At 38.3% G+C, this 26,844-nt stretch overlaps 1 protein-coding gene across 3 annotated transcripts in view; it reads left to right on the forward strand.

Moving 5' to 3' along the window:
- Window positions 1-26,844, forward strand: part of dscaml1 (Down syndrome cell adhesion molecule like 1) — a 141,546-nt gene that overhangs the window by 83,424 nt on the left and 31,278 nt on the right. For 2 of the 3 annotated variants that reach the window (XM_002932905.5, XM_004916065.4), the window contains exons 6-9: window positions 2,016-2,291; window positions 5,885-6,181; window positions 12,099-12,371; window positions 17,370-17,648. In XM_002932905.5, coding sequence (XP_002932951.2) covers window positions 2,016-2,291; window positions 5,885-6,181; window positions 12,099-12,371; window positions 17,370-17,648 — 1,125 coding nt within the window. Of the gene's footprint in view, window positions 1-2,015; window positions 2,292-5,884; window positions 6,182-12,098; window positions 12,372-17,369; window positions 17,649-26,844 lie in introns of those variants that run through there. The other variant, XM_031905607.1, reaches the window with a different exon arrangement.

Below are 26,844 nucleotides of genomic sequence, written 5' to 3' on the forward strand. Positions count from 1 at the left end.
AGGTGATAATTCATGTATCCCACACTGAGATGCCCATGACCCTGTGTCACTGGAAGGCATGTCACTGTTTGCAGGGTGGCCAGTTCTGACAACACAACACTGTGCAGTGAGGCAAGTGTGACATTGTGCATTGACATTTACAAAGAGCCTGGCAGAAGGTTTGCTGATAGTAAAGAGATTGGAAGAAGATACTGGGAAACTACTCCATAAAGCTTTGACACTGGTTAGACTAGGGGGCTGATTTACTAACCCACGAACGGGTCGAAATGAGTCCGATTGCGTTTTTTTCGTAAAGATCGGTATTTTGCGATTTTTTCGTATTTTTTGCGATTTTTTCGGTTTTTTTCGTTACCAATACGATTTTTGCGTAAAAACGCGAGTTTTTTGTAGCCATTACGAAAGTTGCGTAAAATCTTGCGCTTTTTTCGTAGCGTTAAAACTTACGTGAAACTTCGCACCTTTTAAGTTTTAACGCTACGAAAAAGGCGCAAGATTTTACGCAACTTTCGTAAAGGCTACGAAAAACTCGCGTTTTTACGCAAAAATCGTATTGGTAACGAAAAATTCGTAAAGACGCCGAAAAAATCGCAAAACATACGAAAAAGTCGCAAAATGTTCGTTTTCAAGTCGGAACTTTTCCAATTCGGGTCGGATTCGTGGGTTAGTAAATCAGCCCCTAAGAGTTCATTATTTACAGAATAAGAAATTAATGTAACGTGTTATTTATATCTGAAAATATGTTCAGAGGGAATAGTTATACAGAGCATCAGGGCCAGGTAGAATCAAAGAGAAGAGGTCTGTGCAATTATATAAGCAATTGTTTAAGTTATACTATACTGTAAATGTACCTCATTCATTGAGCACAACATGAATAATGAATAAACTGAATAAACCAAATAGTCTTGTATGCACATGTGGTACCGGGCCATATTGGTTTTTTTGTTGCTGGTGTTTCCAGTTGAGATATTTGCAGTTTTAACACAGGGACCCTGGCAATTTTTGGCAATTTCATATATAAACAGGAACATTTTGCAACTTTTGAGTATACATTTTAAGTGTATGTCTACATTTTCGTAGTGTTATTGCTATTAAAAGTAATATCTGTACATCCCTTGCTTTTCTCTGGCTGCTGATTCTGATTTGACAATGTAGTGAAAGTCAGCTTTCCTTCAGCAAAAGCTCCATGTTCCATAGATCTGTGCAAGTTCCTTCTACACAACTGCAGTGGAGAGAAAAGCAAGATACTGCTTTCAGTGGCATTTACAATTACATATACCTTTTGGCAATGACACAGATTTGTAAGAAATATTGCTTAGAATTACACTTTTTGTTATCCAAAAATGTATTTTTGGCTTTTAAAACACCTTTAAAGGAGAATGCAAGTCAAAATTTAAAAAGCATACTGCCCAATAGTCCTCCTATTGTTTAGTAAAAACGCCACACTTTTGGCTCACCTAATCAAATATTTACTCAGTCACACTTACTTCACATTTTCTAGAACAGGCAGCCATCTCTAAAAAGGTATTCTCCCTTCCTTTCCCTCCTTGCTTCATACTGCACATGTGTTTCATTCCCTCCCCCCCTCCCCTCTGCCAGATCTGCTTCTGATTGGCTGGTGGGCATGTGTAGCTCAGAACAGGAGACAGGATCAAGTTACACACATGCTCAGAGAATAGGAAGGCTGCCGCTGGCACCTACAGGTAGGACAGAGATATTTCAGTGATGTCACTGTAGTCTTCACACTGCTGTAGGCTGTCAGCACCATATCTGAGAGAAGCAAGCAGGGATCTGGGAATTTAGATATGCAGTAAGTACTTAAAAAGAATGCCTTTAGACTTACTTTTAATTTATATTAACCTTTCAATGTCCTTTAAGGAAAAACCAAAAGGAACCAAAAAGTGTATAGTTTACAGATATAAGTTGTTTTGTACCTAACCTAAGTATTACTGATGAAGAACAAAAACATCCATGTCTTTGTAATAAATGCATTTTTGTTTTGCTCCCCTTTCTTTCAGAGCCTCTCCGTGTGACTCTTTCTCCTAAAAAGCTAAAAACTGGAATTGGTAGCACAGTCATTTTATCTTGCTCTCTCAGTGGATCTCCAGGTTACATTGTGCGCTGGTACCGGAACACAGAGCACATTGAGGCAGATGAATTTATCTCCATCCGTGGGGCAGATAATGAAACACTAGTGATAAGCAGTGCTCAGAAGAGCCACTCAGGGGCATACCAGTGCTTTGGAACCCGCAAGAAACAAACTGCACAGGACTTTGCTATTGTAGTTTTAGAGGGTGAGTAAAGGGATTCCCCCCTTTTGTTTCCATTAATGTAGTTACAGCAAAATAGAAGGTCTCTGCAAGACAATTTCCTTCTCATTCTTTTATTAGTTGTTGTTGGTGGTGGTTTCATAGTCCAGAGCAGTCTAAAATTTTGGCATAAATTGCACTGCAATTTTGACAAATGCAATTTATCAGCATATGCCAGCATATGCAATTCATCAGCATTATTCGCTGATTTGTAGCTTCCATCCAGGTTTTTAAGACAGACTGCAGCTTTGACTGGCTGATAAATATAATCTTGTTGTTCCTGTTAATGTTGGTTTTTTTCTCCACAACCCCTCAAACAATAAGTTTTTAATACTAAAACTACTTACCGCTTTGCATTACATTAAGTAGCTATTACACTTTATAATGTTTGTAAATTAAGCTTCTAAAGCAGTGCTGTCCAATGGGCAGCTCTCTGGCCTAAACCCCCCCCCCCCCCATTCCTTTGTGTGGCCTGTGTTGTATTGTTTACACCTCAGACAGGACAGACTGTAGGAGTGACACCAGCATGATCAGTTACTTGCATGGTATGACACTTGCAGTGAGCACCAACCGTTTGGTTTTTTTTTATGTGCTGTCCCCATTAATATAGATACAGGCTTAAAAGTTATTGTAATAAAAAGGGAGTGGTCAACACTGGCTTCCATTATCACTCCTCCACCACGTAGGCCAGAAAAATTCCCAGGTGTTCCCAGGTTATGGGGCTTGCCTACCTGGACAGCTTGAAAATGTGTTAGGGTGAAATTTGAGGTGAAGCCTATTTTGTTAGTGTGAATGATAACTATATTGCTCAGTGTAGAAATCCAAAAAATAGGAAAAAAGCTTCAGCAGGTTTACTGCAAAACATTTATTGTGGGTTGTGGTAACACAACATGTTTCGGGTCAATACCCTTTATCAAGTGTACCAGAAACCCGAAACATGTCGTGTAACCACTACCCACAATAAATGTTTTGCAGTAAACCTGCTGAAGATTTTTTCTTATTTTTTGGATTTCTACAATTGTATTTGGTTGCAGCACAGAGCAACAACTAGGATCTAACGCTTTTTTTCGCAAGTAATTTATACAAAGTTCACCAATCATTTTTTTTTTTTTTTATTGCTCAGTGATTTCTGAGAGTAATATTGAAGTGTAGAATTTATTAATTCAGAAACAGTCCAACTTTTATACTTGTATTATCTAGAAACTCTTTATTTCCATGTGGTCAAGCTGATATTAAAGTAAAGTAAAAACGTTTTTGTTGCTCCTGATGGTGTTTTTCTAAAATGTGTACACCACAATATCGCTTGAATAAAAAACACGTCCCGCAGTCAACCATTTTTGTGCTTTGCATACTGTGTCAAGCCCTGTTCTGAAGGTGAATTGCTGAAGGTCTTTGCACTCAGATTCAAACCTGCAGCTTCCCCCACAAATCCAGCCCTGACTGTGTTAGCAATCACTGGGTTCTTGCCTACCCAAGGCATACCTCCCAACTGTCCCGATTTTCATGGGGCAGTCCTGCTTTTCATTACTCATCCTGCTGTTACAGGTTTTTGTTTCACTGTCCTGCTTATACCTTATTGCCCTTTAAGTGTTTTAGCACTTTCCACCCAGGCTTTCATGAGATCTGTGGCTTCTCTGGCACCCCTTCTATCAAGCCAGTGTTGTTTGGTAATCTTTTATCTATGCTGTTGGATCATGTGGCAACTGACCCTGTAGCCATCTTCAGAATGTTAGCATACTATTCTATTAATTAAAAAAGGGGAAACAAGGGAAGTTGAACTACAACTCACACTCTTACACAAATTTCTCCCCACAAGCACTTGTGACCAAGGAAGGGTATAAATAAATGAGTTACTTTAAAAGAAGGGAAATAGACAACCCTTTTCCTTGATTACTTTGTCTTTAAATATGCTGGACCAATTTACTTCAGTGTACCACACAATTATGAGTTAACTACAATTTTCACATACTCATTTGTGAATTATTAACCAATAAATAAGTGTAAAAGTTTCTTTATATTGTACAGAGTTATTGTGTATGCCCAACTGGCCAATAAAGAATTAGCGATCTCTATATAATTCGCAATTTGTTTATTATTAACTTAAAACAAATTATTTTAGGTGAATAAAGTGACTTAGTGCTTATACAAATTTGGTCTTTTCATAATAAAAATTGGAAGAATAATTAGATACAAGGGGAGAGAATGATTTTCTGTTGAAAAAAAGAAAAAACACCATGCAATCCTCACTTTGATACAAAAGAGTAGGAAAATTAATTTATAGTTAGTGAAGAAATTCCCTCGGATGCTTATCCATCTCAACACTTAGCTACCTAAATCCTGGGAATTCCACAAGTTAAGATAGGGCAGGAACACTGAAGCTGCAGTCACAGGTTTTACCTTCCCTAAGCTGTAAGAAAGAGCTAAAACTGCTACCAAGATCACAAACTCACAGGTCCTTGTAGATTAAACAGATAAAAGATATTAGTAAAAGAGAATCGTTGCATGGATTAAAATCAGTACTATACTGCTCCTTAGCGACTACTCCAGCAAGATACCTACTCCAAAGCTGCCCAATGCGCGTTTCGCTGCTGTAGTTAACTCATAATTGTGTGGTACACTAAATTGGTCCAGCATATTTAAAGACAAAGTAATCAAGGAAAAGGGTTGTCTATTCCCCTTCTTTTAAATCATAGTATTCTATTGAAGAACAGCATGATGATTCAATTCCATCCTGGTAAATATCATAGATTAGTGTGTTTATTTGCATGCTGCAAAAATATATTCCATTTACTTTCAAGTAGGTGTTAAGATATTGCAAAACACAGCCAGAAGTGAAAGGATAATGCTTTGTCTACTAGATGAATATGTTGTAACTTATAATCATATACTGTGTTGTAATAATATTCTGAAACATACATTTTCCTGGGTGTTTTTTCTTATAGTACATGTTGGGGTAGTTTTAAAAAATGTTCATTTTTTTTCTACCAGGACTAAACTCACTTTTAATAAAGCATGAATATCTACACATTTATTAACAAATAGTTAAAAGAAGCACAAATGTAAAAAATCATGGAATAAATATGAAAATCAAACAGATACCTCGAAATCTGTTTACTTTTCATTTGCTTTTACAAGAAAAAAAAAACCTGAAAAACTCATAAATTAAATAAATATTTTACAAGTTGCAAAGGACAACTCAACTGACTTCTACATGACCTCGCCAGCTTTTAGAGAGCATAGTTTTGTATTAGAGTTTTTTTTTAATTAAATTCTGAAAATTTGTGGTTTTAGAGTAATTATAAATACACAATTTGCGCTAAACATTAATGAAAAGAAAAGAATACAAACATTAATAAATCTGCACCTGTGTGTTTCTTTAGGAGGATGCCCATGTGCTTAAAAAATAAGGTCCTGTTTTTGAAATTTTGAATAACTATTATGAAATTCCACTTATGGTGGAGCAAAGTTTGGAGAGCTCTCTGTTGTTAGAGGTCTGTCACATTAAATGAAAATTGAGAATATGATGATTGACTAAACTTATTATTGGCTAAATGACAGTATCTCCTGATTTTTCACAGATGGTACACCTCGCATCCTCTCCTCCTTCAGTGAGAAAGTAATGAACCCAGGGGAGCAATTTTCACTAATGTGCTCAGCCAAGGGAGCTCCACCACCCACCATAACCTGGACCCTGGATGATGAACCCATCCAACGGGACTCTGGACACCGCTCTAATCAGTATACCACTGCTGATGGTAGCACAGTCAGTTACATGAATGTGAGCAGCCCACAGATCCTGGATGGGGGGGTGTACAGATGTGCCGCTCGCAACTCTGTGGGGAGTGCAGAGTATCAAGCTCGAATAAACGTAAGAGGTGCCTGTCCTACTTCTACATATCAGAATAGGGTCTGTATGGCCTCTTTGGGTATGGAACCTGGGGATCCTCTGATCTTTTCCTCTCTACTTCCTGACTTTTTTATTGATTTATATCATGCTATCCCTATCATATCGTCATATGTTTTAATTATTCTCAGTATGCATCCTAACCTTTCGTTCACTCTTTCTTTCTTTTCTTTTAAACATTCTCTTTCCCAGTTTTCTATGCATCTCACCTCTAGTATATTATTTCCTAATTATTCAGTCTCTCACCTCCCTAATCTCTAACCTCCTTTTAACGCCATTATTAGGATTATTTCATTCTATTCTCCTCTCTGATTTGGTCTTCTAAAATCTTTTCATGCTACTTGATATACTATCTCACTATTAACTCATTACCTATCCTGTGTCTCTGCCATCTTCTATAGCCATTCATTTTATTACTCTCTCCTCACATTATGCCTACTTTATATTTACTATGACAGTTTCAGTTACATAGCCAGGACAACAAGAAAACACTTGTTTATTAAGTTCCATAAACACTACATATCTATTTTGTCAGATGTAACGTAAATAGAATAATATTAATAATAAAATAAACTGGAGCCACTTGGAGTAGTGCTTTAAAATAGCAACCCAAATTATGTGATTTGCTAGCTTTTCTAAAATACAGGCCTTCTCTCATTCTTCCTATTTACACTGAGATCCAGAATCTTCTGGCAATATCTCCAGCCCAGGGTGCCAGAAATTTAATACACAGTTGCACCTGTACACGGCATCCCTTGGTGGTGTAGTGCACAAATGCAGTGTAAGGGGTCATGGGCAGCTCTAACTTAAAGGAACAGTAACACCAAAAAATGAAAGTGTTTTAAAGTAATTGAAATATAATGTACTGTTGCCCTGCACTGGTAAAACTGGGGTGTTTGCTTCAGGAACACTACTATAGTTTATATAAATAAGCTGCTGTGTAGCCATTGGGGCAGCCATTCAAGCTGGAAAAAGGAGAAAAGGCACAGGTTACATAGCAGATAACACATAAGACACCATTGTGTCTGTTTATCTGTTAGCTGCTATATAACCTGTGCCTTTTCTTCTTTTGAATGGCTGCCCCCATGGCTACACACCAGGGTTTATATAAACTCTAGTAATGTTTCTGAAGCAAACACAAAACTTTTACCAGTGCAGGGCAGCAGTACATTATAGTTTAATTTCTTTGAAATATATACATTTTTTGGTGTTACTGTTCCTTTAAAGTAGAATAGGATTGCTGTTCTTGGAAAGCATAACATTAGCACTATGTCCTAAAGGCAAATGTGGTATCAAAAGAAGACCATTCATTTTGCTGCCCTTTATACTGCAAGCTGTTGTGATGCCAATATACTTTGAGGAAAGAAAATTAAAAATTAAGCTAGAATACACACAATACATTAAGACCCAGATGAAATAAACATTCTCTATCTTTTTTTAAAGGTATCCATTATATTCACTTTAATAGTCATGAAAACATATTTCCCTGAAATTATTTGCTAATGGCACATGGGATGTAAAATGTAGCTTTTAAAATACATAGATATATACATACCTTTATGAAATCCACACCTCTTTATTTAAAATAACACAAAATACAAGGTGCATTCAATTCATTTAATTTGCTGCACCTTTTCCCCCAGAATTCCATTATTGTTGTAGATGCAAACTGGTGATTCTCATGACATAATTACACTAAACGTGAGCTTCATCACAAATCGGGTGCAATTGCGCCCAGTATTTTCGAAGTCTGCCATTAATTCCAATGTTCAGCGATGTGTGCACCCTATTCTTTCAGCGCAGGTGTGCTGTGCCTATTGATGCAGGATGCTGAGGTTATCCTGGAGCTACCACCACCTGCAGGCAAAAAGAACATTTTACCACAATGAAAGTAGTGTTATGCGCAACTCACTGTTTGGAAAAGCTTAAGTTGTCCATTGCACTTTTGGATTTAAATGAGCCCTTATGTATATGCTGACAGTAGTTCTGCAAGCTTCTATAGTACTGAATTTGCTTTAGCATTGTTTTGGCTTTATTTATGTACTGGACATTAAAAGGCAGTTTTATTTCTGGTTGGCTACATTTATGTGGCATAATCAGCAGAGACAGGGTTAACAGATCGCCTTTAGGCTAGTTAGTCCTACTCTGTAGGTTGCTCTGTGTTTGCTTTGCTGCAGTAACACGTGCTTTTTCCGACTGGTCAGATCTCACTTTTTCTATGCCTCTGCTCACTAGCCACCGGGGAGAGCAAAGTTCATTAATTATATGCTTCTTGGTCACACCTCTATGATTGGTAAAGGATTAAATGAAAACATAATATTTTTTAAATAGAAACACCTTATTACACTGTAATGTGAATGGGTGGCAGAGGGTAAGCATATGCATTAGCAATGAACAAATGTTATCCACACAAGAGGAATGCAGTTTGTTTGCACAAACTTGTCTTTTGTTTCAGCCCTGCACAAAGCATCTATCTCTTTCTAACAGTGCAGCAAGTAACATATCGCTGCTTCAGAAATCAATACCTAGAGCAGTACAAGGACATCGCAATCTGTTATAAAGAGATTTAATAGCTTCTGCATGTGTCCACATTATGTTTTTTTTTTTCTTAGTACTCTGATGTGTTTAATATACTTTATTAGTGAGTTACTATAATAAGCATGTGTTTTCTCCTGTGCTGCATACCTAGCTAGTTACAAATACTGCTTTCAAGGAGGACCTTGAAACTTTAGGGGATGGATAATCAGTCTGTTCCACTAATAGTATTATTTTTTCTTACAGTTTTTATATAGTAATTATCTACAAAAAAAACTTTTTCTACTGGCTGCAAACAGCACATCATGGTGTGAATCACTGACAGATTTCACCTACTCTAATTGGTTTGCATTGCAGTGCAGACAAACAGCATTGTTGATTTGTTTCCAGTAGGAAAAAATGTTAGGTTGAGGTAATGCTATTGAACGATTTCTATCAAAGAATGTCAATTTTCATATTTTGTGCCTAGTGCCAGTTAAATGATTAGTGTGCTTTTATAAATTGTACTCAAGAAAAGCAAAAGCAAAAACAGGGCACACAGATGCAAGAGAAGCCTGGAATTAACTGCCTTAAATAGTTATTGCAGCAGGGTTTCCTTTGTGTGTTGCACCTACACTCACAATTCACTTGTACCTAATGAATTGCACACTAATGCTGTTTTTGGATCTGCAGGCATAAACAACTCAGAAATAACATTATTTGCTGATGTGTTCGGGTTCTGTACTGGGTCCACTTTTGTTTAATTTGTTCATAAATGACTTAGGGGAGGGTATTATGAGTAATGTATCAGTGTTTGCAGATGACACAAAACTCTGCAGACCAGTCAATTCTATCCAGGATGTGACATCCCTGCAGCAGGATCTTGACCAACTGGCAATCTGGGCAGCTAAGTGGCAGATGAGATTTAATGTGGATAAATGTAAGGTCATGCACCTGGGATGTAAAAATATGCAAGCCCCGTATAACCTTAATGGGACTGCACTAGGCAAATCCATAATGGAGAAGGATCTTGGAGTCCTTGTAGATAATAAACTTGGCTGTAGCAAGCAATGCCAGGCAGCAGCTGCAAGGGCAAACAAGGTTCTGAGCTGTATTAAAAGGGGTATAGATTCACGGGAGGAGGGGGTTATTCTTCCCCTTTACAGAGCACTGGTAAGGCCCCATCTAGAATATGCTGTTCAGTTTTGGTCTCCAGTGCTCAAACGGGACATTATTGAGCTAGAGAGGGTCCAGAGAAGGGCAACTAAGCTGGTAAAGGGTATGGAAAGTCTCGGTTATGAAGAAAGACTGGCCAAGTTGGGTCTGTTTACACTGGAGAAGAGGCGCTTAAGAGGTGACATGATAACTATGTATAAATATATAAGGGGATCATATAATAACCTCTCTAATGTTTTATTTACCAGTAGGTCCTTCCAACGGACACGAGGGCACCCACTCCGTTTAGAAGAAGGGAGGTTCCATTTAAATATTCGGAAAGGATTTTTTACAGTGAGAGCTGTGAAGTTGTGGAATTCCCTCCCCGAATCAGTCGTACTGGCTGATACATTATATAGCTTTAAGAAGGGGCTGGATGGATTCTTAGCAAGTGAGGGAATACACGGTTATGGGAGATAGCTCTTAGTACAAGTTGATACAGGGACTGGTCCGATTGCCATCTTGGAGTCAGGAAGGAATTTTTTCCCCTCTGAGGCAAATTAGAGAGGCTTCAGATGGGGTTTTTTGCCTTCCTCTGGATCAACTTGTAGTTAGGCAGGTTAGGTATAGGCATTATGGTTGAACTTGATGGACGTATGTCTTTTTTCAACCCAACTTACTATGTTACTATGTTACTATGTTACTATGTTGACACATGCGGCCTGCACTTTGCAGTTGCATTGACTGTTGCACCCATTTGTCTTTAATCATTTAATAAAATGGGCTCATTTATTTTGGTGCCACTGTTACATTGCTAAAGCAGCTAATAAAACTGTCTTAAGTACTTGAGCCCAATCCTACTCATGACCCATCCTGTGTATCCTGTTGATGACCAGTCTTTTGAAAGGTAGAGAGAGTGCACTGGAGCCTTGGATTCCTACAATAACATCCAGGTATTCCATTTCAGTGGACAGCAGATTGCTCCAAGGGATTGTTTCCTCACCCACAGCTTTCCTGGAATGTCAAGATTATGTCATGTACCCATCATAAAAAGGGCAAATGAACTTGCCTAAGGAACAAATATTTACATATATTATTTTGAAAAATATTTGTGATTGCCTGTAATTAAATCTACACATTCAGCCCTCTGAATAAATGTTCTTATATTGTTCTAGGTCATCTCATTTCAACCCAGAGTGTGAGGTACCACCAACAGCCTAAAGGTGTAAAACTAAATCAAGCAATTTAGATGTCAGTGAGATTTCACCCATGTTAATTAATTTTCCTGACATTAAAATATGATCATTTTGTAATCAATAACATGACAAAAAATATATATATTTTAAACAATTTATTGTAGAAGATTGTGCTCAGAATCTACAACACCTTCTGTATAGCATTTAAGTGGTTTTGGATTAACTTTTAGTATATTATAGAGTGTCCTATTTTAAGCAACTTTGCAATTGGTCTCATTATTTAGTCTTCATAGTTATTAAGTTATGTTACTTTCTCTTCTACTTCTTTCCATCTTTCAAATAGGGGTAACTAACCCCAGCAGGCAAAAAAACTATTGCTGTGTGAGGCTACAAATTTATTGTTATTATGTATCTTCCTTTTCAGTCCCTACTCTATTCTTATTCTGGTCTTTAATTCAAACCACTGCCTTGTTGCTATGGTAAATAAGACCAGCGACCAGATAGATGCTGAAATATCCAGCTGTTGAACAAAAAGCTAAATCACTAAAAACAAAATTGAGACCAATTGCAAACTGTCTCAGAATATCACTGCCTATATCATACTAAAAGTTAATTTAAAGGCGAACTACCCCTTTAATTCTTCACAAGACCCCTGACTCATACTGTTGTGTGTTAAATACCTCTTGTGCTCATTGTTCACATTTTCCAAAATACTGTCTTCTCTATCAGTTTGAAAAACTTAACATTTTTCATTTTAATTCATACTGACCTATTTAACCCATGCTCCATAGCCCCTCCTTTCCTTGTCAATTCATTTTCCTATTCAGGACTCTCTTTCTTGCTCTCTTTCCTTCTTTTTTCTCTCTCCAAATATTGTTTCATATTTATCTCTGTTTGCCCTTAATGGGCAAGTGGAGTTTTATTTCCTGTACACAGACCACTAAAGGTCTAATAACCCTCTTTTATATAGTGCTCCACCAATTTGTGTCCACCTAATGTACATTCACTGTTCCCCTATGGTAGGACCTCCGAGTATCCGACCCATGAAGAATCTGACAGCAGTGGCAGGAAGAGACAGCTTCATTCACTGCCGAGTCATCGGTTATCCCTACTATTTCATCAGTTGGTACAAGGATTCTCTTTTGTTGCCCGATAACCACAGACAAGTGGTATTTGAGAATGGGACTCTGATGCTGAGCGATGTTCAGAAAGGGATGGATGAAGGAGAATATCTATGCAGTGTACTCATACAACCTCAGCTCTCAATCAGCCAAAGTGTCCATGTTACTGTCAAAGGTCAGAGAAAATGAAAAAGTATATGGGCAAAATACAAAGTTATAATTGTAATGGGATGACTATACAAATTGATGTGGGCTATTAGATTCTAAACTTTGTTTTAAAAATATAACCGAGGATAGAACAGACATAGAACTACAACCCAGATATGTGCTGATCCAAGCACACTAAAATTTGAACTTATTGGGTAATGTAATAACAAGTGATGTTATAAATAGTTGTACACTTGCTCACGTCTAGTAAACCATGGCATTTACTGGTCAGACATCTGAATGGTTGCTATCTGTTGAATTATTGTTAGGGGGTACTAGGCAAGTAGCAAATTTAAGATGATTTATTATGTTATTCTATGCAGAATCTTAATATAAAGATGCATTATGGACATAATGACGTTTTTATAATCTATGGCAGTGCTGTTCAACTTCTGTGGTACCAAGGGCTGAAATTTTTCTGGCATACATGATGGAGGGCCGAAAATGGAAGTCAGTTTTGACCACTCCCCTTTTTTCTAACTGCACCCGCAGTTTAAAAACAGAGCGCAAGAGCTTTTAAGACCATACCCACGTTAATTGTGGTAGCGCAGCAAAAACCAAAATGGTTGGTGCTCACTACAGGGATATCACCCTTCATTCATAAGTGAAAGAATTTTATTATGTCATATTAAGACATAGCCTTAAATCCATATGCCTCCTCCTCCCCTGTGGATAGCACAGCAACCCCCAGCACATAATTACACACCTTAGGGACCATATATTGACTATTTCCAAATGCTAAGAAACTCCCAGAACAAACCCCTGCCAAGTTCACCTCCCACAGACAGCATAGGGCAGGCAGAGTATGGCACACACAGGCAGCATAGGGTAGGCAGAGTATGGCACACACAGGCAGAGTAGGGGAGGCAGAGTATGGCACACACAGGCAGCTTAGGGTAGGCAGAGTATGGCACACTCAGGTGACATAGAGCAAGCAGAGTATGGCCCACACAGGCAGGGTAGGGCAGGCAGAGTTTGGCACACACAGGCAGCATAGGGAAGGCAGAGTATGGCACACTCAGGTGGCATAGAGCAGGCAGAGTATGGCCCACACAGGCAGGGTAGGGCAGGCAGAGTTTGGCACACACAGGCAGCATAGGGAAGGCACTTTTTTGTGCAATTCTACAATTGGAGTGGCTTAGACACACCGACTCTTGTGTCCTGCAAAAGTGCGTTAAAACGTGCGATAAAAATTTTATCGCGTCTAAATTTTCGCCACTTAACGCACAATTCACTATAAGCATACTTGCGCTAATTTACGCACAATATTGCATGCGGCATTTACCGCATGCGTGCTAATTAACGCCTGTTATTATGTGCGGTAATAGTCACCGCGTATAAATAGTAGCATATAAATAGTAGCCACATATAAATAGTGCATATAAATAGTGCATATAAATAGTAGCATATAAATAGTAGCCGCATATAAATAGTGCATATAAATAGTAGCCACATATAAATAGTGCATATAAATAGTAGCATATAAATAGTAGCCACATATAAATAGTGCATATAAATAGTAGCATATAAATAGTAGCCGCATATAAATATTTATATGCTACTATTTATATGCTACTATTTATATGCAGCTACTATTTATATGCGGCTACTATTTATATGTGGCTACTATTTATATGCACTATTTATATTTGGCTACTATTTATATATGGCTACTATTTATATGTGGCTTTTATTTATATGCTACTATTTATATACGGCAAACTGGCGGCTGCATCACTCTAAGGCCAACACAGACTTAAAATAACACTGCAAAGTCCATATTTTATTGGCAAAAGCTCATTAACTGTACTTTTCTATAATTACTGCCTGCCTCAAGTAGGTGTTAATTTTCGCATAGTCTAATGCGATATTTAGCGCGTCTAAGTGTTTGTGAATCATGCGTTAGTATTCTTTTCTGTGCGCTAATTAATGCATGCGTTAACATTACCGCATGCGGTTGCACGCAAATTAACGCATGCGATAATACTGTAGTGAATCGCGCGCTAATTGTCGCGTCTTTTTTAACGCAAAAAAGCATGTGATAAAAATTAATGCACTTTAGTGAATCAACCCTATTGTATCTGTTCAATTCATTTATACACAGATGCACATAAACATGTGAATTATAAGAAGCGCTGAGTTTCTTTATACAGGCATTGGATCTGTTATCTGGATTACATTCTGGACTCATTCTGGTTTTCTGGGTAAAAAATACTTTTCATAATTTGGATCGCCATACCTTTAGTCAACGAAAAAATCCTTAACGTTAAATGACACAGTAGGATTGTTTTGCCATCAATATGGATTCATGCAGTTTAGTTGGAATCAGGTACAAGGTACTGTTTTATTATTACATAGAAAAATTAAGTCATTTTAAAATATTAGAATCATTTGCCTAAAATAGATTCTGTTAGAGATGTCCCTACTGAAATTCAGAGCTTTTTGGATAAAGGGTTTCTGGATAAGTGATCCCATACTTGAACTGCAAATGGGAGTATTTCACCTTACAAATTAAATATTCAGTATTCCTTTTCTATTTTAATGTTATAATGCACATATGTTATTAGTTTCAGTTGATGTTAACTGTATCTAAACATAATTCGTTTTTAGTCTCCAGTCTGTGCTTCCATCCTTTTTTGTTGTCAATCTGTTGTCACTTTTGTCCTACTACATAAATCATCTCTCTGCAAACACCCATTGATGGTGGATTGATACCACTTAGTTCAGGAGAGAGTCGTTGTTGTCCCCCCACCCTATCTTATTGTTACTGCCTTACAACCCTGATCTGTTTTCTTGACAATCCCCTGCGCAGGGACCTGCTGTGTAAACACACTATATTAATGCCCTGCCCTTTGCTCTGCTCCCCTGCTTGCTGTTTTCTGGAGTGTTTGTTGGCTTTTAAAAAATAATGTGTCCGTTGTGGTGTCCCAGCTCTGCCAGAGACTTAAAAGCTTCTCCAATGCATCAATTATTCAGGAGCACCCGGGGAGAGATCCATCCTAATGAATAGAGCTGCGTGTAAGAGCAAAGCTGAGATTGTGCTTGGATCACACCATCTACTTATGTACTCATGTGTGTTACAGAATTTATGTACACATGTATTTCAGTTCTTATTTACAACTGAATTCTTGTACAAATGCACAGTACCTATGTGTTCATGAGAAAATGTTCTCTGTTCATTGGCTCTGGCATGGGCCCTTGCATTCTTCCAATTTAGTATAACTGCATGCAGCCTCTTTTACAAAGATCAAACAGATCGTGTTTGCTACACACTGCCTGGAACTTTTTTACATTTAAATAACAGAAGCCAGATATGCCAGATTCATAATTTGTTTCTTTCATCATACAAAGTGCACATTCTGTTTGTGTTCCTTGGCTCATGAACTAAAGTATTACATACTTTATACTGCACATATATGCACATATCCCTTAAAGCAGTGCTGTCCAACTGGTGGCCCGCGTGCCGCATGTGGCCCTCGACCCCCCTCTGTGTGGCCCCCCACCTGTCTGGCTGCTTTGATGGCTTAACTTTGTCTTAGCTTTGAATGGTATCAATACTGAGATTAACTGACCCCCTGCATGGTTATCACCTCAGATTCAGGCTGTAATCCCTCTGTATTGTTTAAAAATGTAATTCCCTGTGTTGTTCACTAAACCAATCCCACCTGTAATGCCACTCAAGTTTTTCTATCAACTGTAAACATTACTGGCAATGGCAGATGTGGCAACACCACATGCAACCCACATCTAAACCAATTTCACTCCTTAGTTTTCTCATAGCTTCTATAAGGTTGTGGCCACAAGGGGCTGATTCTTGACCTGCGGATAAGCAGGCTGAGAATCGGCCCCTATGCTCCAAACAGCCTTTCTATGTGCCTGCAGCTGAAGCCACTGTGTTGACCCAGGAATAAACATGCAGTGGATTTGGGTGCTGAAATGCTTGTATATGCATTTTGATGCTGAGATCCACTTCAGGCACATACACAAAGGGCTGAATCAGTCCTGTGTGACATAAGGCACACAGGGCTTATCTCGGCCTGGGGGAAAATGGAGGCCAAAAATTAGCCCCTAAGCTAGCATCAGCTTTCTAAAGAACAAACTGTCACCTGCTTTCATTTGTGCCTGCACCCAGAAATATTGAAATTACCCAGGTACAGGCACACACAGCCGATATCGCCAACAAATGCCAGGTGCAGGCACAACTTTAAGGGTATTGGCGGATTGTCAGTCTGCGCCTATCCACAGCCTGACAATCCACCCATGTGCCCTTGCTCTAAATGCCCTGCATTTAAAGGAAAAGTAACATCTAAAAATGAAAGTGTTTTAAAAGAATGGCAGTATATGTTTATGTAAACAAGCCATAAATTATAGCCATGGGGCAGAAACTCAAGCACAGGATAGACAGTTGATAACAGATAAGCTGTGCAGACTATGTATACTACATAGTTTATCTGTGATCTGCTGTGTAACCTGTGCCTTTTCTCCTTTATTGGCTATGAATGGCTGCCCCTGTGGCTACACAGCAGCTTGTTCAGATAAACTAATGTAAAGTTTCTGAAGCAAAGGCATCAGTTGTACTAGTGTAGGGCAACGGTACATTATATTTTAATTACTTTAGAACTCTTTGATTTTTTTGGTGTTACTGTTCCTTTAAGGATATCTAGTTGTAAGTATAAATAGTGAGATATTCAGTGAGTGACATATTTAGTTTTCAGCCAGATATCTATCTGAGTGGGCCCAAACACGAACAGATAAGTCCATCTTGGTTTGAAGGACCTAAATTTGCATGTTAAATCTGCTTGTTTTGATTATTTTATATAGGTCTGGCTCTGGGATTTACCGTTCTGTAGAACACACATTTAAGTAAAGCACATTTAAAAGCCTTGCACTTGTCTGATATCTTACAATGTAGACAGGTAAATGTACAAATACATTTTAATGGTAAGTGTGTATATGTCTTTCCTAGTGCCCCCACTGATCCAGCCTTTTGAGTTTCCTCCTGCTTCCATCGGACAACTGCTTTACATTCCTTGTGTGGTGTCTTCGGGGGATATGCCTATTCGTATTACTTGGCGTAAAGATGGACAGGTGATTGTTTCCGGATCTGGAATTACTATTGAAACCAAGGAGTTTATGAGCTCCCTGCAGATTTCCAGCGTGTCACTCAAGCACAATGGGAATTACACTTGTATAGCAAGTAATGATGCAGCCACTGTGAGCCGGGAGAGACAGCTTATTGTAAGAGGTAAGCATGGATGGGTAGAACAGTTATGGACAAAGATACAAATCAAAGGCCATACACTGAACAATGCAATGTTTTGGTGAGGTCGCCAAATGAGCAAATCTCAGGTGGGCATTATCGAGTTGATCTGACCATTTGGCCTTAGGGCCACTATGACGGATACAGCATAAACAATCTATGTGGTCCTCACACAGCAGGATTTTCAAACATGCCCGTTTATACCTGACTGATTTTCGGTCAAATATTATTTGGGTAGGCACCTCGAAGGGTCTTCAACACAGACCGATAATCTGCCAGCTTGGTCAGTTGGCAGCTTATATTAGCCTGTGTATGGCCACCTTAAAACTTGACTGAGAGATCTGTATAGCCCCTAAAGTTAAAAGACCACAATACAGTTCACATGCTTCTTTGCATCTCAGTACAGCCCTCTTTCCATAACACTACAGTGCCATTGAAATTCCACATATCCCTGCTAGCTTCTTATAAGGTTTATTATCACACAATAAAGGAGTAATGGGCAGTGCCATACGGGGAGATTAGTCGCCCCGCGACTTCGTTGTCACAGCGACTAATCTCCCCACAATGCAATGGGATGGCATATGCGTGACTGCAATGTCCCGCAGTCACCCAAAGTTTCCTCTCAAGGCAACTTCGGGGCGACTGCGGGACTTCACAGTGACGCGTTTGCCATCCCACCATTGAGTTACATTCTAGTCGGTGGGATGGCCTTGCGGGGAGATTAGTTGCCTGTGTCAAGAAGATTTGTCGAGGGGTGACCCCCCCAAGAGTCCCAGAGTCTGCTTCCTTTATAGTTACACACTTGGCTATGTGAGGTGATTAAGAAGGCCTAGGATAGCAACACATTCAGAATGTTATACCTAATATACTCTTATTTCATTCTGCACATTTTACATTTATTATTATTATTACTATTATTATTATTATTATTATTAAGCTCTGTCAGTGTTGTTTTGTGGATTCTCTAGCATCTGTTTCAGTCAGGCTTCTTAGCTGCATGTTGAATCAATTCATTCAAGGGTTATGTCACACATGGCATTTTAATGCTGCGTTATTATGAAGTTCCAACATAGCATAAAATGCCAAATAAGCATTACTATAGAAAACACTGTAATACTTTTGTAAAACACACACATTTTATATGCTGATATCCACCAAAATATGTTTTTACACATAGGACCTGATATTCCAGATAAAATTATAATCTATTAAACAAATGAATACCCATGTATTACTGGCACACGTGGTATATAAATGTTGCATATTGTTTCTGTGAACTGAATTTCTGAAGTACTTCTATTAAATGTCCCTTTTTCAGGTCCGAGTATTGATTGTATGCATTTTTATGTACATCATTACACAAGGCATTACCAATATAAACATACAGTGCTCAATATACATTCCTATGCATGGTTTTTCTCAATGTTGCACATCATGTTATTATGTGCAGCAGTGTGAATGTGAGGATTGTGAATTAGTGCAAAGATTTTTGGAAGAATTATGGGTACTTTGAAACAGGCCTGGCTGATATACACTCTTAAAAATGATTATCCCCACAGATGTTTTCAGCTGCATTTTAGTTCATATTATTGGGGTGTATAACCACCACATGTGACATAGCCCTTAATCTGGTCCTCTACTAAAGGTGGCCATACACGTTACAACTGGTCGCAGGAAAGATCGCTTGTAACACTCACAAACACAAACATTCAGAGCTGAATCATCGGATATGGAGGTAGAAACAATAGGAATTCTACCCCTATCTGACTGTTCAGCCCTAAATGCTTGCCTTTGCTCGGGCAGCTTCAATAGCGCCTGATCATAATTTTCTGTCCTGCCCGATCAACGAGACAACTGATATTCAAGGCCCTCGTGATAAAACTCTTCTTCCTTAAACAAGAAAATATAAAAAAAAGGCAAAAACTGCCATTATTAATTGTTTCCTTTCTGGTGTAGTAATATTAAATAGCATCACTTAATTTGTTATACTACTTTGTTTGTTGGTACTTGAGAAATAACAATTAAGGCTTTTCAGTTCTTTTGCTGTGGTCTCGATTTGTGTTTAATATTTGCATATCTTCTGTGCTCTGTCAAAGTATGATGGAGTTTTCTCATTATATGGAAGGCTAGTAGATGTACCCTGTGCACCCTACTCCATTATAATTGCTTTTGTTCTACTGAGTCCTCATCTCTCATGACAATTTTTTTGAAACCTAAATAAAAGGAGATTTTTGTTGGGGTTCTGTTGGGGTCTACTGGTCGCCAACCTAAGAGCTTGTAGATCATGGTTTTTGAGCTTCACTGGAATAAAGGGTAAGAGCAGAAGGGTAAAGGTCCTACACATTAAGATACACTCATTTGTCAACCTAAGGTGGGCAATATCGGGCTAATTTGATCATTTAGCTCTAGGGACAAATGTTCGAATTACAACTTCGGGTATAGGAGCTGAAAGAGTGAGGACAAAGATGATGCAGTCCCTGATCCAACGGAAAAATCAAACATGCCCTATCCACACCAGGCCAATTTTCGGCCAGATATGGGTCGGGTAGATACACTGCCAAATCGATCTGAAAGTCTTGAATCAGCAGCTTAAATCTGCCCATGTATGGGAACCTTAAGAGTATGGAGCAGCAATTTGACTTACAGTTAGTGAGAGGAAAAGGGCAAAGGTTATTAAGTGTCACTTTTTTCTGATGCTAGTCTATTGCAGCAATTAAATTTGTCAGATGAAGAAGAAAGTAACAAGCAGAACAATAGTCTCTGGTGATTTGTAGGCTTGTGACCTAGTGGTGGCAGAAGTCATCGCTTTAAATGTCTTCGTGCTCAGAAAAGAGTAGATTGATTGTATCCATATAGCATGATGCAGGGAATAGCTTACAGATCATATTGGATGCTTCGGAAGTGATGATAACACACAGAACCTATTCCATGTATTATTGACTACTTTTCATTATGCCCCTTTGAACCTTGTAAATGTGATTTTCAATTAGGGGATATAAAAACTGTTTCTAAAATGTACCTAAATCACAAATAACTATACGTTTTTATTAACATATGGCAAGTTGTGGAGTGTAAGGTGGGTTTCCTTTTAGAGGAAGGTTTATAGTCCAACCCCAAAGTGATCCTGGAAGTAATGGGTCTTGGGGAGAGCAAAATTATGGGTTATGGCGCACAGCGAGGCTATAAATTGTATTCTGAAGCTGTAAATGAAATAAAGACAGATAAAATATAAACACATTGCCAAGTAGACCTCAGCTTAGAATTGACTTGATAAAGGAGATTTAGATGGCCATGTTAATGAGAGTAGCAGCTTTGTCCTTGCACAACCAAAAACAAGGGTTCCCAAACAAACCATGGAGCACTATTAGAGGTAGGCAGCACATGATCTCAGCACAGCATCAGTGGGGTAAACTTAATGGGTACAGGTTGGTATAAAGGTTTATAAAGCACATAATTGATCAAATGGACTTTTTAGATGGCAACACACTATAGAATAGCAATGTGGAATGGGTTAATCAACCCTGTGGATTTAACGAGTTTTTAATGCTCTGTGTTAATGTAATCATGAATATGTAATGAACTTGTGATTCAGTACTGCATGTTGATGTAATCATGAATATATAATGAGTTAGGGCACGTAGTGATAAATATTCATTGGTGTGCACTGCCTTCAAATAAATATCACAGGATGGATCAGAGAGAAGCTCTAGTGAGTGCAGAGCAGTAAGCTACCTGCTTGTGTTTTACAGAGAAAAAACAGTTGGTGCTGCACAATTCTGTGTGATGCAGTTTTGAAATATAGAATTATGTGAATGTTCGGCAGTGAAATGGAAACATTCAGGAAGTACTCATGCACAGTATGAATTGTGCCTTGTACAGTGAAATAGCTTTCCTAGCATAGTTAATGGTGGGGGGGTTGTATAGGATATGAGCAAAAAATAGGGAGTATTTCCCTAAAGCAGTGATCCCCAACCAGGTGCTCGTGTGCAACATGTTGTTCCCCAACCCCTTGGATGCTGCTCTCAGTGCCCCCAAACCAGGTAGTTATTTTTTAATTCCTGACTTGGGGGCAAGTTTTGGTTGAATAAAAACAAGATTTACTACAAAATAAAGCCCCCTGTAAGCTGATAGTGTGCATAGAGGCTGCCTAATAGCCAATCTTAGCTCCTCTTTGGCTCCTCCATGAACTTTTATGATGCTTGTGTTGCTCTCCAAGTCTTTTTACATTTGACTGTGACTCACAAGTAAGAAAGGTTGGGGATCCCTGCCCTAAAGCCCTGTTTTTCTTGTATATGTCACTACTGATGTCAAGCCATACCCCCTGAGCCACTAGGCCAGGGATCCCCAACCATTTTTTTTACCAATGAGCCACACTCAGATGTAAAAGGTGTTGGTGAGCCATACAAGCATGAAAAAGTTCTTTGGAGATGCCAAATAAGGACTGTGATTGGCTACTTGGTAGCCCCATGTGGACTGCTAGAATGAGCACCTTCTTTAAAGCCACTTGTAGCAACATCAAAGGGGATGGTGAGCAACATGTTGCTCATGAGCCACTGATTGGGGAACACAGCACTAGGCCATACCAAGTTTTGGTTTAGGGAGCTGAAAAGAAATGCTGTGCCAGTAACATGGTGACATGGGCAGGAAACTGCAACTCCAGTTATAATTACAGATAATAGGGTAAGATAAACAAAAGGATAATTACACACTAACCTCTTTATATTTCCGTCAAACACATGAAAAGAAAGAGAGCCTATTATAAGGATCCATTTACTAAAGACTATTCGAACTTGGATATGATTGTGAGCAGACCGGAGTTAATCCAAGTAAATTACCCAAGTTAATTATCTTGTATTGAGGCTTTTGGGTACTGAAGAAATGTTACATAGAGACAGAACTTCAGATGCACACAGCATCAGTTGGTGTATTTAAAGAGAAACTAGAATACATCTAGTGAGGTTTTGCCCAATAGTGTAGCTCGCCTTTAAGAACATTTGAAATAATGTAGACACCGCTGCTCTAATACAATATGCAGTTTAGTCATCATTTTTTTTGTTTTTTTAAATATTTACATTTTTGTTCCGCAGCTTTAGGCTTGGTTTCAACTGTTATCTTGTTACTAGGGCTTAAGCACCCTTATAACCACACAGCATTTTAGAAGTCAGAATGGAAGTTGAATAGGAGATTAGAATAACAATATTATCAAAAACAACTCCTTACAGTGTTTTGTGTCTCCAACAACCAAATCGTTTTTTGGTTAATGAATTCTGCTTTGTGGGAAAAGATACATCCAAAAAGTGCACTTTGCACAATGCTGCATTTGCAGAGTGTCGGGTGCTAGTTGTAATATTTTCGTTGTATAGGCAAGGAACAAGTTAAGCTGCATTTAATAACTGAGATTAACCCTATGGAAATCATGCAGGAATAAAGTAGAGTGTTATAATTATAAATACATTGTAATTCTGTAGTGGTTATTTTTTCAGGTGTCCATTGGTAATTTGTAGCAGTAACAAGAATACAGGAAGTTTTATTTTTTTGTAATATTCTGTGAGCAAGTGGCAGAATAGGGGCCAGGTGCTTGTAGAAGAATGTATTTAATATACTGTGAGAGCAGGTGTACAGTATGCAGTAGAATGTATTTAATACACTGAGAGAATGTGTACAGTATATAGAAGAATGTATTTAATACACTGAGAGAGTGTTCAGTATGTAGAAGAATGTATTTAATACACTGAGAGAGTGTACAGTATGCAGAAGAATGTATTTAATACACTGAGAGAGTGTACAGTTTGTAGAAGAATGTATTAAATACACTGTGAGAGAAGGTGTACAGTATGCAGTAGAATGTATTTAATACACTGAGAGAGTGTGTACAGTATATAGAAGAATGTATTTAATACACTGTGAGAGAGAGTGTACAGTTTGTAGAAGAATGTATTTAATACACTTTGAGAGAAGGTGTACAGTATATAGAAGAATGTATTTAATACACTGTGAGAGAGTGTACAGTATGTAGAATATATTTAATACACTGTGTGAAAGAGGGTACAGTATTTAGAAGAATGTATGTAATACACTGTGTGAGAGAGTGTACGGTATTTAGAAGAATGTATGTAATACACTGTGTGAGAGAGTGTACGGTATTTAGAAGAATGTATGTAATACACTGTGTGAGAGAGTGTACGGTATATAGAAGAATGTATTTAATACACTGTGAGAGAGAGTGTACGGTATATAGAAGAATGTATTTAATACACTGTGAGAGAGAGTGTACAGTATGTAGAATGTATTTAATGCACTGAGAGAGTGTACAGTATGTAAAAGAATGTATTTAATACACTGAGAGAGTGTACAATATGTAGAAGAATGTATTTAATACACTAAGAGTGTGTACAGTATGTAGAAGAATGTATTTAATACACTGTGAGAGAAGGTGTACAGTATATAGAAGAATGTATTTAATACACTATGAGAGTGAGTGTACAGTATGTAGAAGAATGTATTTAATACACTGTGAGAGAAGGTGTACAGTATATAGAAGAATGTATTTAATACACTATGAGAGTGAGTGTACAGTATGTAGAAGAATGTATTTAATACACTGAGAATGTGTACAGTATATAGAAGAATGTATTTAATACACTGAGAGAGTGTTCAGTATGTAGAAGAATGTATTTAATACGCTGAGAGAGTGTACAGTATGTAGAAGAATGTATTTAATACACTGAGAGAGTGTACAGTTTGTAGAAGAATGTATTTAATACACTGTGAGAAGGTGTACAGTATGCAGTAGCATGTATTTAATACACTGAGAGAGTGTGTACAGTATATAGAAGAATGTATTTAATACACTGTGAGAGAGTGTACAGTTTGTAGAAGAATGTATTTAATACACTGTGAGAGAAGGTGCACAGTATATAGAAGAATGTATTTAATACACTGTGAGAGAGAGTGTACAGTATATAGAAGAATGTATTTAATACACTTTGAGAGAGTGTACAGTATGTAGAATATATTTAATACACTGTGTGAAAGAGGGTACAGTATTTAGAAGAATGTATGTAATACACTGTGTGAGAGAGTGTACAGTATTTAGAAGAATGTTTATAATACACTGTGTGAGAGAGTGTACAGTATTTAGAAGAATGTATGTAATACACTGTGTGAGAGAGTGTACAGTATTTAGAAGAATGTATGTAATACACTGTGTGAGCGAGTGTACGGTATTTAGAAGAATGTATGTAATACACTGTGTGAGAGAGTGTACAGTATTTAGAAGAATGTATGTAATACACTGTGTGAGAGAGTGTACAGCATTTAGAAGAATGTATGTAATACACTGTGTGAGAGAGTGTACAGTATTTAGAATGTAGCCCACTTTTGCGGATTCTGTGGCACTACCCGTTGGAGCACGATACTTTGGCGCTACAGGAGTCCTGAGCCCCCGCTTACTATGGGGGTTTACAGGGATTTCTCCCCTTAATGGCGTGCCTCCACCCAGGGATGGTGTTGTGGAACTGTAATCCACCCCCTGGGAAACAATCAGGATACTATGCCCCTTTGGGACCCCCGTACTCCTGGTGTGATGTACTCACTCTTTGAGTTATTCCTTACCAGCGTAGTAGTGGTCCTCTGGGCTAGGTAGATATTCACAACAGACACAGTTGTATATAGAATGAATGCTATGGTTTATTCAGGCAGAGACCTCTCCAGGAGCGGCATATCATTTATACACACGGCAGGGCATATCTCCTTACTTCTCATTGAGAACCTTTTCCTGTTGGTACTACCTCACGGGTTTCCCAGCTAGGTGCTATCCCCGGTACTATTGGCGAGACCCTCCTTTATGGAGTTCTCAGTACCCATGCTAGGAGTTACACCACAAGGACCCACACCGGTACTATCGTATGGCACCCTCAGATCCGGCCTCCTGGACTAGCAGGGAATTGTCCACCTACCTAGCCACTTAATGCCCTGCACTCCAGCAGATGTAATGCTGGGGGGTCTTAACCCCACTACCACTCCTGGAGGGGCAATATCCGCCCATTCTAGCTTGGTGTCCTACATGACACTCCTAGAATGTCCTATCACAAGAAACTACTATCTAGTAACGTTGTCTGGGAAGCTTCTAGTCCCAGAAGCTATCCCAGCCTAAGATGGCTCACAGCACATGGCTGCAACCCTTTATATGGGCCTATGCACCACCCAGTAGCCATAACCCGAACTACAGGTATACTCCCTGTTAACTATGTAGAACCCAGCGATTCCAATGTCCCTGTTTAACTAGCACCAACCAGTGGCCTAGTCTAGGGGTGTCTGTCCTAAGGGCCCATTTTTGGTAAACCCCTACAAGAAGAATGTATGTAATACACTGTGTGAGAGAGTGTACAGTATTTAGAAGAATGTATGTAATACACTGTGTGAGAGAGTGTACGGTATTTAGAAGAATATATGTAATGCACTGTGTGAGAGAGTGTACGGTATTTAGAAGAATATATGTAATACACTGTGTGAGAGAGTGTACGGTATATAGAAGAATGTATTTAATACACTGTGAGAGAGAGTGTACAGTATGTAGAAGAATGTATTTAATGCACTGAGAGAGTGTACAATATGTAGAAGAATGTATTTAATACACTAAGAGAGTGTACAGTATATAGAAGAATGTATTTAATACACTGTGAGAGAAGGTGTACAGTATATAGAAGAATGTATTTAATACACTATGAGAGTGAGTGTACAGTATGTAGAAGAATGTATTTAATACACCAAGAGAGTGTACAGTATGTAGAAGAATGTATTTAATACACTAAGAGAGTGTACAGTATGTAGAAGAACGTATTTAGTACACTGAGAGAGTGTATAGTTTGAAGAAGAATGTATTTAATACACTGAGAGAGTGTATACAGTATATAGAAGAATGTATTTAATACACTGAGAGAGTGTACAGTATGTAGAAGAATGTATTTAATACACTATGTGAGTGAGTGTACAGTATGTAGAAGAATGTATGTAATACACTGTGTGAGAGAGTGTACAGTATGTAGAATATATTTAATACACTGTGAGAGTGTACTGTATTTAGAAGAATGTATGTAATACACTGTGTGAGAGAGTGTACGGTATTTAGAAGAATATATGTAATACACTGTGTGAGAGAGTGTACGGTATATAGAAGAAT

This window comes from Xenopus tropicalis, chromosome 7 (assembly GCF_000004195.4).
Source record: "Xenopus tropicalis strain Nigerian chromosome 7, UCB_Xtro_10.0, whole genome shotgun sequence".
Classification (NCBI taxonomy): Eukaryota; Metazoa; Chordata; class Amphibia; order Anura; family Pipidae; genus Xenopus; species Xenopus tropicalis.